Source organism: Plectropomus leopardus, chromosome 5 (genome assembly GCF_026936395.1).
Source record: "Plectropomus leopardus strain MGB_pleo_1.0 chromosome 5, ASM2693639v1, whole genome shotgun sequence".
Classification (NCBI taxonomy): Eukaryota; Metazoa; Chordata; class Actinopteri; order Perciformes; family Serranidae; genus Plectropomus; species Plectropomus leopardus.
In genome coordinates, this window is record NC_142180.1 from 11,003,393 (window position 1) to 11,015,581 (window position 12,189).

Below are 12,189 nucleotides of genomic sequence, written 5' to 3' on the forward strand. Positions count from 1 at the left end.
ATAAGCACAGTTAAATACATTTTTGAAAATACAAGAATTTAATATGCCCTTTTTTCTTAAAACAAATCTAATTATTTACTTATGGTGGCTCATTTAATTCATTTTGTCTTCATTGTCTGCTTTGCATTTCTTTTCTTAAAGCACTTAGAGCACATTTCAATCCTACAAATGTTTTCATTGTGATGACATGGAAACCATCTTCATATTATTAAGTATTTGGGGGGAGGGGGTTGGAGGGGTACAATTTTGGTGATTTAAAAAAATAATCATTTCATGATTTTGGTTTCTTCTACTTCAATAACAGGGCAGCATGGTGGTAACCCTACCAATACAGTAAGAGGGGTGTGGCTTTGAACACACTGGCTGGCCGGGGTCCTCCTGTATGGAGATTGCAGGTTCTCTCTGTTTCAGCACAGGTTTTTATGAGGCTGTGGCTTCCTTCCACAGTCACGAGACATGTATGTTAATTGCTGATTCTAAAAAGCATTAATTATTGTCTGTGTCTGTGTGTTAGCCCTGTGATTGTCCGGAGACCCGTCCAGGATGCACTACACCTATTGCCCTTTGTCGGCTGGGATCAGTTCCAGAGTACTTGCACATACAAAAATCTTGTGCAAGGTAGATTTGCTTCATAAAGAAACGACAATGAATGAATAAACTAGAATTTAAAACAGCCATGTGCTGAGTAAAATGTTTTATTTGGCCATTGAATTAAAAATAAATACTTAAATACAGAATACTAGAAAAAAAATTTAAAACGTGTTACTGTTTTCTCAGTCATCGTCTTCCTCCTCCTCTTCGTCTGAGTTCTCCATCTCTTCCTGGGCAGCTTGCTGCTCCTCCAAAGCTTCTTTCAGCGCCTGCTCCTCCTCCAGAGAGGGGTCCAGGGCCTCTGTAATTTCTGGTCCGCTGGGATACTCTCTCTGTGGTAGCGGGGGGACGGGTGGGCTGTACCCTTCCCCTGTGTACTTTAAACCCCATCCAACATATATGTTCTCAAACTTCCTACATTAGGAGACAGCACGTGGTTGTTTGTAATTGCTGCATTGCCTTGATGATACTATAGGAAATCAGACACAGAAAGAGAGAATATTATGATGTTTTAGCTTACTTTCCACAAGCGTATGCATATGCCCCTGGCCAGAGGTTGGAGCGCAGTACAGCTACTGCATGCTGAGAGGTGAGAGCGGAGGACACCTTGGAGGTCCAGGGAGGAGTGTTGAACATTTCTGAGAGACATGAATATTAAAAAGATTCACAACTAGTTGCCTTCAAGGACATAGAGTTGATACAGAAGTGCAGGCACAGTGCAGTCATATGTTCATCATGCATCATGATGAATATGGTTATCAGGCTTTGCATAGTAATGATCATTCTGCTTTCTCTAACACTGGTGTTCAAACAAAAAGACATGATAATGTAAATTGTTGTTTTACTGTTTAAGTGCTTACACTGCCTTAAATTCCATTTAGTTTTTCTGGTACAGACGCAATGGTGGATTTAGGCTGTTTGAGGGGCAGGGATGAAAAAAAAATTGGTAAGGGCACCAGCAGTATATGGCACTGCATCATGTTTTCTCAGTTTTAAGGCTGCCCTAGAGGGAACCGTATCACATTGTCTTTAATGGAGGCACTTTCTGGTATTAGTTAGGATCAAAACATGCATGGAAAATGTCCATCAAACTATATCAATAATTCTGTTAATTATATTTTGAAAAAGGAAAAATTTACTTTTGAGGTAATTTTCTTGATTTGTTTTTTTAATTGTTGTTGTTGTTCAGCACCCTCCCATGTTTTTACAAGAAATCAAGGTTTGCTCAGGTTCCAAAGGGTTAAATAGCAGCGGGCAACATTTAGCAGCCAACTCAGAGAAGAAGAGCGGTCGTAAATGTCCGCAAATTGGGAAAACAATGAGATTCAGGAGCTCCTTACCCCCTGAGCAGAGGACGAGATCAGCTGCCATATAACACAGACGATAAATGATTGTTATTGTCACGTTAATGCTACTGTTATTGTTTATAAAGCACTGCCAACACATAGTAAGATATACAGTATGTCACATGAGAGGCCAATGCACTTTTGTTACATGTCATGTCTCTCACGCCTTTTTTGGTTCCACAATGCAGGAATGCCATTAAAAAAAAACATGCACTGGAGCGAAATGATGCAAAGGAGCATAAAGAGGGGACCTGCATCTTGGGAGAGCGGGGTGAGCAGAGGCGGTCCAACTTCCGGCTCAGGCTCATCGGGCTCCTCTTCCTTCTCCTCAGCCTCTCCTTCCTCATTAGAGTCGTCTCCTGGTTTTGCAGCCAGGTTCACCCAAGTACAGCGGCCCTAAAGCAGTCCATAATCACACATTTAATAAGCACAAGTATACATCTGCTGATAAAACAGTCCATGCACCTGTTCGATCAGATTTGTACCTGCTGCAGGATGTGCTGAACATGATGCACCCATGTGGACAAAGAGTCAGCCATCTCAGCAACTGGAACGCCCTCAAAGTCAGGATTCACTTCGTAGCTGTCCCGGGGTGACTCGTCTTCCTCATCACCTTCCTCCTCCCCAGCCTGGTAGAAGCCCTGGGGGCTGACATGTGTGCCAGCGGAGATCCGGGCGATCTGTGCTCTCAGGTAGTTGGCTTCGTTCCCAGGGAAAGGCGGGTAGCTGACAATGGGGGCGTCCAGCCTCCCAGTAAAGAATTTACGGATCTGGCGAGCAACAGTGATCTGTGCAGGAGTGACTAAAGGGAGCCGTACCCAAGGAAGACCAGGCTCTTTGCACACGTAATAAACAAACTTGTTAGCGCCACTTCCCAGGGCCTCCTTCGGCACTGCTGGTAGGGGTTTATAGGTTGACTGAGGAAGTGGATCCATCTGAAAACAAAGGGACATTGTCAGAATATCCTTTCAAAACAAAGTACTAAAATAGGAATAATCAAGACACAGGGAGGCTACACATACTGTTAAAACATGAAAAACAATATTTAAATAAAGGTCGGTGCCACAACTAATTAAGATAATCAAGTACATTGATTGAGTACTTTCTACTTCCTCACCTCATTCTCTTGAGTCTCTGCCTCTTTCTCTTCTTCCTCAATGCTCTCCTCCTCCCCTTCCTCCCCCTCTCTGTAGTCAGCTTCAGCAACAATGTAGCTGCTCTCTGTTCCCAGAATCTTGCCCCACAGGCGACAGCGCAGCAGCCCCTGCGACTCAACAAGCTGCTTGAGTGCAAGAAAGACCCTCTGCATCTCCTCCCTGCCCAGACCCACTCCAGCCTGCTCCAGGTAGAAGCCAATCTCACTCACATTAGGAAGAGGTGTTTCCATCTGATGAAGACCAATAAACGACATTAGATTTTACAAATTCAGTTCCATACACTTATTTATTTCAATTTAACACTAATTAATTATATTCAGGTGACGATTTAGGCAACATTTTCATTGTTACTTTTCCATGTGTGGCAGATTATTACACACTCACACAACCCTAACCCTAACCCAATTTTTAGAGAAATCCTGCATAGTACATTTTTAGCAATGTAAATGTTTAAAGGCTCAGTTGTTCTGCCTTAAGAAAACTTATCCTCAGCACAGTTCCCCCTTTCCTGCCTGTCTGCCACACTGTTTGGAGACCTATGGTGGCCAATGCGAAAATGCAAATAGCCCCTTCTAGAGCCAGTGTCTGTTCTGGGCTACTGTAGAAACAACACAGCAGAAGAGGGTACGCTATGTATGCATATAAAAATGGCTGCTTCTAAGGTGACCAAAATACAACAATTCTTAGTTTGGTTATCGTTATACACAATGGAATACTTAGTTATGAATGTTATGCACCATATGATGCATCTCTTATGACAAGAGATGCCCAGTTTTCATGCAACCGTAGTAATTTGCTGTAAAAGTTAACTTGCGAAATATATTTCAAAAAGACACAAAACAACTACAAGTAGTTTGGGGGTCTGTGGCTACATATGAGAGGAGTCTTTTATGAGTCTGTAGCAGCATTTTGTGTGATGTTCTGTTCTTACAAGCAGTCACATAAATAAATTGTTAAAATTAAAATTAAAATTAAAATTAAAAGTCTAAAAAATGTAAACTTTGATCTAAATCAGGATCTGATCAACAGGTGAACAAGATTATAAGTATGACCAGACAGGACAGCTGTCAGTACTTTTATATCCGTTTCTATGCTATGTTTAAATAAAATGCTGTTGAAAGAACAGTGATATGTCGCCTTGCTTCATTTCATGTCCAAAAAGTTACACTTTTGATTTAAATGTGATGCCAAATTGCAGATATGTCCTTTCCTCTTTTGATTACCATGACAAACGTACAGTGTAAAGTGTGTTGTCAATACCAGTTCCTCCTCCTGGTCAGCCTCCTCTGGCCTAGAAAAGAGCAGGCGCTGCTGCTCAGCCAGCAGCTCAGCAGGTGTGGTCTGTGGAAGGTCTCGTAGGGTGCTCTGCTTGTCTTTGAATAAACCCCGCTTCACATCACGGCTCATATCCTCAATCACGTCCACCACATTGTGTGGTTGCTCATCCATTACCTTTATCAGCAGCGCGGTGAGGTGGTCATAGCTGGAACATTTGAGAACAACATCAGTGAAGGCTTCCTGAGAGTTTGACCATCAGTTGGTCATTTTAGACAATATCGACACAGAAATATTATTCACACATATAAGCACATACATACATGCAAAATGTACAAATCTGGTTGCAGCCATGGAAACTTCACATACACTCCACATGTAAAAGTTTTCACTGAAGTTTTCCCTAACTGATGTCAAACATCATTTATCTCAGCAGTATTTGCTTTACATTTTTTACTGTGGCCAAGTAAGCCACTGCTTAACTAAACCCAGTCACGTGTATATCTGTGCTGCTACAGTACCAGTACTATGAGAAACCAAAAAGGATGAAAAAGACATGTATTTCAGCATTTGGAAAAGTTTCAGATTATATATGGATTTCCACTGAAAATCTTCTTGATTATGACAATATGCAATTTGAACGTTTACATTTCTGTACAGGGAAATTCAACTTAAAGGACATTATAACACACATAGGATTTCTTCATATTTGAACTCTTGTGACAACTTTTCCATGTAAGATGTTTGCTGAATATTTCAGTGGAGTCCTGTTCAGGATGAGCTAATGGCACATGTCATGCAATTTAACTGTACAGTCTTTCTGAACATTAGAAAAACTCACTTCAAAAGTCAAAAGTGTAATTTCCAGGAAGCAAATGGATATTGCTGGGTCATTTTTAGTGACAAACAGTATGAAGCAAGACACATTTCATACACTGGGTGTAACATGATATCGTTTCATTTGCTAAGACGACTTATATGAAATGTAGCCAATGAATTTATTATGATTATTTGCAAATCAATTTTGACCGTTTCAAGCACCAGTACAGTGATTTCTTCAGCAGACGCGCAACAAAACGGAAACGGCGGTTAGCTTGACCACGGTAAAGTTGAGGACAAGAAATGTGCGGTCATCAACCGAGCAAGACAGCTAATTTGACCCTACATTCATGATCTAACAACATAACACTACCATCCACATGCTACTTACAGGTTCAAGTTGCTTTCCGTGCTGTTTTTCATCATGAAAGCCTTCAGCGAGGCGGCTGTCTGCAGTCTCTGCTGACTTTCCTCTTGGTTTCTCTCAGCTGTGTCCATCGCTCTTCACACCGTTAACTTTAATTCTGTATTTTATCCGACCTTCAGCTTAAGATAAACAGACTTACAGTGGCTACAAAACTGCCAAACACGTTCTAAACTTACAGTTAGCTAACATTTACTATGTAGAGCTACGAGGAAACAATGGCAGGAGACCTAAACTTCAGCGGTTGCTATGGTTACCGTAACAGAACAGTAGCTAGGCTCGCGAGAGCATCACGAGACCCTTGGGGAAAGAAGAATATGTCGAATATATATTATAATTGTTAATGAATTATAAATAATAATAAAGTATGTTCTCACTCAACTGCGCAGAAAGAATGACTTTAACCACATTACTTCTTCACATTTAACAGACATGTAAATAACACGACATGAAAATGATCATGAAATGAGCCCCATATTTCTTTCGCTGTTGACGTCTGGTAAATTTAAGTGAAATAAAAGCATGTCACTCAGGATAAACAAGAATTACCTCTTTGAAGTTGTTTGTCTCCGCAAAGCCATCTTGTACTTGCAGTTTGCAGCCACGTGTGTGAAAACATGAATGCTTCATACACATCTTAAAACTATACAACCAGCAATGCTTCAAGATGGGCATCCAAGATAGACTAATACCTGTGCAGATGTAGTTAAATGTAAAGTGGGTAATTCTGTCAGGCATAAATATATATCAGAATGGACTACAACATGTATAATTGTAATTACATGTGGAGTGGATCATTCTTTCAGGTACAAATCATAATGGAATACTACTTGTATAAATGCAGTTTAAATTTTGAGTAGTCAGTAGTCAGGCACGACTTTCTATCAGAATAGATTACTACCTGTATGTGTAGTGCGATTCTTTCAGGTGTAAAACATGTTTTTTGAGGTCATGTGGACCTTTGAGCACCAAAATCTATTCCGTTCATCCTTGAGTCCAAGTGGACATTTGTGACAAATTTTGAAGAAACTCCCACGAGGTATTCTTGAGATAGAGTGTACACAAAAATGGGACAGATGTAGGGACAACCCAAAAACAAATGCTTTCAGTTAAAGCTATTGCTAGCACGGAGGTATTACAAAAATATCTATGAAAACAACATACCCCAATAAAAAAGCATCAATTTGCAGATGAACACATAAAAATCCAATATCACTTTACTGCTCAGAGAACTTTTGCTTTGGGACTTAAGAGATATAAATGTTTGACGATAAAATGTGTACGGCATCATTTTAATTTTACACACAAGACACACCTGAATGCAAGATACAAATCGAAACCACGAAACAATCTATTAACTGAGCAATCAGAGGAGCATGAAAAATAGTGGTTCTGCTACAGTTTTGCACTGTTAATCTCTGTAGCCGATGAAAGATTGTAATTAACTTTCCCTACAATACTTTATTGTAACTCCACAACACAAAGCCAATGGAGCTTTGGCTCATGTCAGTTATTACACTATAACAGAATTAGTCTCACAGGATGTAGACTGTGCGTACAAGCCTGCCATTAGCCGCCTATTTCAGAAAGGTTTCGACTCCACTTGCACTATCTTCCGGCACTTTTTTGCAAGGGCATCGATGTCCAAGACAACTGCGATTGGTTTTAAGACAAACAAACAACCCTGAGTGTTTCTTTTCTTTAGTGCGCAATTTTGATGGTTTCAGCCAGATCTATCTCCAGTGGTGGCACGGTGCTAAACTGTACTGTGGATGTAGGTCAGGTTATGCGAAGCTATAACAAAATGACTTGACATCATGTAGTGGGACCTGGATCAGAACCAATGCCATACACTTAAAACAAGTCCATACAGCGCTGTCTCATATCCATTCCATCAGGCTGTTTGATCACATACGGCTCTGATTAAAACCAAATAAAAGTAATAAGAAAGAACAAGGTAACAGGCTGTCAGCAGAAAAGCCCTCAACATCATCATTTCAATCCATCAGGCTTTCAACCCTCAGTCCAAAGCTGACCAGAGTATGTGATCAAGGTGAAGATGCAGTGAAGACATATGCAGTCTTATGTTGAAGGGAGAAAGAACACAGAGAACTCTTCTCCTTCCTGTCCACCTACACAGAAACACCTACACACCCCAAGGCTGAGAGCTCACCGCCTCTTCTATGCTTTGTGTAGGTTTTCAGAGTTTCATTTTTGATTTTATGTGCTGGATATCTTTTATGCTTTAAAGCTTCATCCCAGAGGATCCGATAGTTTTATTGATGTAGCACTGAGTTGTCAAAAAGTAGCAAACGTGTTGAAAAAAAGAGATATGAGTGAAAGCACCCCCAGAGGAAGAGTAGACCTTTAACCCTGCAGCCTGACCAGTCCGTCTGCATACTGGAACTGCTCACTGTTTTCATACTCCAGCATATCCAGAGCGACCACACAGCTCTCCTTGACGACGCGTTCTCTGTCTTCACGGTAATTCTGCAGCACTGCCAGACACTCCTCTTTGCCGATGGACCCAAGAGCCTCTGCCGCTTCGTGTCGCACCATGGGGCTCTCACCGGAACGCTCCAGAGCTGCGCGCAGGGCAGGGACCGCTGCCGGGTGCTGCATCTGACCCAGGACGTAGCCGATCTCATGACGGAACAGAGCGCTGGAGCACTGCAGGCCTGGAGAAAAAGATGTCATGAGAGAGATTTATGCAGTAAAACATGCCAAACACTGGTATGCATATAAACAGGTGCATTGATAGAGCACCTGCTATTAATGACACTACACAGACCACGAGTTGTAGTTAAAGTTGAAAAAAAACTAAAATTTAAAATAATAGCAAGGAAAAAAGAACTCATGGAGAGCCTTGACTGCACTGCATTCACAGACCTGCAGAGACCTCAGAATTTAGAGAGGGGATGCAGAATTGTACAAAGGGACACATTTTTAAAAAATCCAGAAATAAAATAGAAATTTAAATTAAAAAAATCCAGAAAGCTTACTGTCACTGTCATCCACCCACTGTGTTAAATCCTACCTTCTCCCAGTGCCAGCACAGCCTCCTCATTGCCCAGATTACGCAGGGCAAACATGGCGCGGTAGCGTTCAAAAAGGGGCAGACTCTCATCCAAAAGTAAAGAGCGCAGCTCGGACACACTCTTCCTCACTGCCGGAGGGGCTGGGTCTACAGAGCAGTATGGGTTCTTATCTGTAGTTCCATCGTCTAGCTGCTTCTCTCCCCCAGACTGCAGCCACTCCAACCGACGAACAGCCAGCTGACACGTCTCTGCGACCTGCAGGAAGGCAGCGGGACATAACAGTTACAACAGGTTTTGGTCTCTTTAATAAAGGACCGCCACTATTTTCACAAACCTGCTGCTGGTTACATAAGTGTGCCTTTAACAGTTTCAGGGAACTCAATTTCTGTTTTTTTAATTTACCTACAGCTCATCAATAATGCCATGGTATACACAATACTAAAGCAGCACAAGTTTAGCTGGCCTAAATATTAAGTAGTATGTTATTAATATTATTACATTCTTTCAGGAAAAAAAATACCAGCTTGCATTCTTATCTTCCTATGTGTATTTTTACTGTATTTACTTTATGCACTTGAAATAAGAAACTGATCCAGTGCTCTGGGCATTTATTGGCCTGATACCACTGCCCAACAGGCTGAGTATCATGTTCCTACCTCTATGACAGGATCCTGACTATACTCTTTTAGTAAGTCCAGAACTGCAGGATCACCAATTGCTCCCAGAGCCTCCCCTACAGACAGAAGGACAGTCAGAGTGAGAACCAGAGACAGATACAGCACTGTTGATTCCCGCTCTCATGAAGCTTAGGTGTTTGTATTTCATGTATCACTGAATAAATGCATGTTATATAATGAGATACTATGAGACCAACACAAGTTTCATGAATATCAAATGCAAGTGCGCTTTTAGTATGTACATTTTAATATATGTATTTATTTGAGAAACATTACAGTCTAATAAGGTTTTGATGGTGTTAAACCCTCACAAAGAGGTTGAAAGCCAGCAGTAATAAGCTGTAACGTGTGATGGAGAGATGAGCCATATCAATCAAGTAGGGATTGTTTTTTAGCTCTTTTACTTGCCGTAAACACATTCCTCAAATCTCACCAAACATGTAGCAGGATGATGGGACGATAAAAGCAGTCTCACAGGTACAGCAGATTCCGGCAGCAGAAGAGACCCACGCTGACCACCTTCTGCTGCCTTCTGATATGGAGTTATAGCCTCTCACTCAGGTGTAGAATGTACATGCTAACTGGCCATTCACCGCAGTCTTTCTGATGTGTTCCAGTGCAATTTTTGGGCAATGACAATTGATGTGAGGCGGTGGTGCAACCGTTGGCTTTCATTGCCACTGGTTCTTTGGGGTGTCTGAGCCTCACAAGCGTGTGCACATGAGAGTTTATGCAAAATAACAAGGAGGCGGATGAGAGCATGTGTGTGATGTGACAGGAGAAGTGCTCAAAGCATAAACATGCACTTTTTTACTACATGCACAAATGTACGTGTGTTTAGTATAGTGAGGTCACTCTTCAGCCGCGAGTACTGTGTGCATGCGTGTGTACCTGCTTCATGTCTGACCATCGGCTCCTGCTGTGTATCTTTGAGTACTGCAGTCAGCGTAGGTATGGCCTGTCTGTCCTGCATCTGTCCCAGGCAGTAAGCCAGCTCATGCTTCAACAGAGCTGACTCATCGGCGAAGGCCTTACTGATCCATTCGATAGCTTCAGCACCTGACACACAGGTTACGACATACATCAGTTCACACAATAAAATATATTTACCAGCTGTATGTGCACACGCTGTAACTTTTGGAAGAGTCTGTTTGTTGTTTTGTTTAATCAACATGTTCGTGGATGTGTGTATATTTTTGTGAACATGTGTTACCTCCCAAGTTCCTCAGGGTGAATAAAGCTCTAAAACGCCGGGTCAGGTCCACTCCCGGGTCTGTCAGAACCTGTCCGACTGCTGCCACGTGTTCCACACTGGTCATACTGCTACACAGGGAGACAGAAAGCTTTATTCATCAAGTTCTCTGATCTGCAAACTAGTTCATTATAGCTGGTACTTCTGATAAAAAGGCATTTTTTAATATCAAACTGATATGCTGATTAAAAACAAAGATGCAAAGATTAGTCTTATATTAGTCTTGTAGGAAAAAAACCCCAAAAACATTCTCTTGTTTATGCTTCTCAATTGCGACATTTTGCCGCTTTTCCTCGTCTTAACATTTTAATACATTAATTGTATTTGGTGTTGGACTGCTGCAAAGGATTTTTTGACAGTTTCAGAAATCTCACTCTGCTCCTAATCAGGTCAATAATGTACATGTACCTTAAGTTCTATATAAAATACTAAAACCTGTAATATACCAGTATACAGGGGTCATTTGAGCTGCTTGACAAAGTCAAATGAGCTAAAAGAAAATAACTGGAGAAAATTTTGAAGGATTAACCCTTGAAGTTACACAACAATTACAACATACCAAACCTCTTTAATGAGAGTATTTACTGGAAGTTTCAGCATTCTGAGAAGGTTGTGAGAGTGTGTGTGAGACATTCACATAACATAAATAAACTTAGAACAAATAGACAATCAAATCAGATAAACTAGAAGATCATCACATTTCAACATAATCACGATATGACAAATAATATACTCCTAACCCTAAAATAATTAACCAAAGGCGAAATCAGTTAATTTGATCTCGCTGTTGTGCAATATATCAGACAAAGCTATTACGATATTATCTTAAATTAGTAAAAATCCAACTAAAAGTCTTCACATGTGAATCTGGTTTCACTCAATGGAGGAGCCAACCCAAGCTGCGCCATGTCTGGCTGCAATGTTTACTGTACATTGACGACGAAATACTGCACAAAAGATATCGTCAGTAAGTGTCATTAGTAACCCACAGCTCTAGCTAACACATCAGGACCAGCAGCCACGTTTCAGGCTGAGCTCACAGAGGCTGGTTACGTTACCAGCTGCGGTTATATGAGGCGGACCCGGCTAAAGCTAAGTGTTAGCTTCTGGAGTTAAACCTTCACACAACTGCAACTAAACTTTCCTCACAATACAGAGTCCACCAACACCAACACACAAAGAGAGCAAACACGTACTCACCTTCAGGGTCTACAGCCAGGTGTTATTCAACAAAACTCCAGCCTGGGACCACAGGACTGACAACTCACAGCAGCTGCATGCGGCGTCCAGCGACTTCCGCTTCTGCTTCTTCTTCTCTGAATTTTAATGGCGGTGGGGAACCAAACTGTCGCATTACCGCCACCTACTGGATTCAAACTAAAACGCCCACTTATATGTCTCAGACTGGAGGATCCGAGGATCAAACTACCGACCCACTCTACCACCTGTGACTCCCTCCCCAGTGCTTAAAAAAATATTTGATGTGCCTGCTCTGTTTTGCATCACCAACCTCCCCTCTCACATAGCAAAACGTCCTTTAGCCTTTCCCATCTATTCCCCAGTCTGTTATAAACGTTTCTTCCTCCCAGGTGTTCGAGAGCCAAAACGCT

General features: G+C 41.5%; 2 protein-coding genes across 4 annotated transcripts; both read right to left on the reverse strand.

The window, feature by feature from the left end:
- Positions 1 to 685: 685 nt before the first annotated feature.
- On the reverse strand, positions 686 to 6,738 carry rsph4a (radial spoke head component 4A). Of its 2 annotated transcripts, XM_042484000.2 has the most exons (7): positions 5,580 to 6,738; positions 4,355 to 4,577; positions 3,055 to 3,324; positions 2,423 to 2,872; positions 2,189 to 2,333; positions 1,112 to 1,229; positions 686 to 1,005 (listed from the first exon to the last, which is right to left on the reverse strand). In XM_042484000.2, the coding sequence occupies exons 1-7, from the start codon at positions 5,684 to 5,686 to the stop codon at positions 774 to 776; spliced, it is 1,545 nt and encodes a 514-aa protein (XP_042339934.2). In that variant the 5' UTR covers positions 5,687 to 6,738; the 3' UTR covers positions 686 to 773. The 2 variants fall into 2 exon arrangements, with proteins under 2 accessions (XP_042339934.2, XP_087933627.1); XM_088077501.1 differs by lacking the exon at positions 1,112 to 1,229 and having other exon boundaries at positions 863 to 1,060.
- A 150-nt stretch (positions 6,739 to 6,888) lies between these two features.
- Positions 6,889 to 11,926, reverse strand: dohh (deoxyhypusine hydroxylase/monooxygenase). Of its 2 annotated transcripts, none has more exons than XM_042484003.2 (6): positions 11,780 to 11,926; positions 10,541 to 10,647; positions 10,219 to 10,386; positions 9,307 to 9,383; positions 8,650 to 8,905; positions 6,889 to 8,290 (listed from the first exon to the last, which is right to left on the reverse strand). In XM_042484003.2, the coding sequence occupies exons 2-6, from the start codon at positions 10,644 to 10,646 to the stop codon at positions 7,980 to 7,982; spliced, it is 918 nt and encodes a 305-aa protein (XP_042339937.2). In that variant the 5' UTR covers position 10,647; positions 11,780 to 11,926; the 3' UTR covers positions 6,889 to 7,979. The 2 variants fall into 2 exon arrangements, with proteins under 2 accessions (XP_042339937.2, XP_042339936.2); XM_042484002.2 differs by having other exon boundaries at positions 10,541 to 10,650.
- Between the last annotated feature and the right edge of the window lie 263 nt (positions 11,927 to 12,189).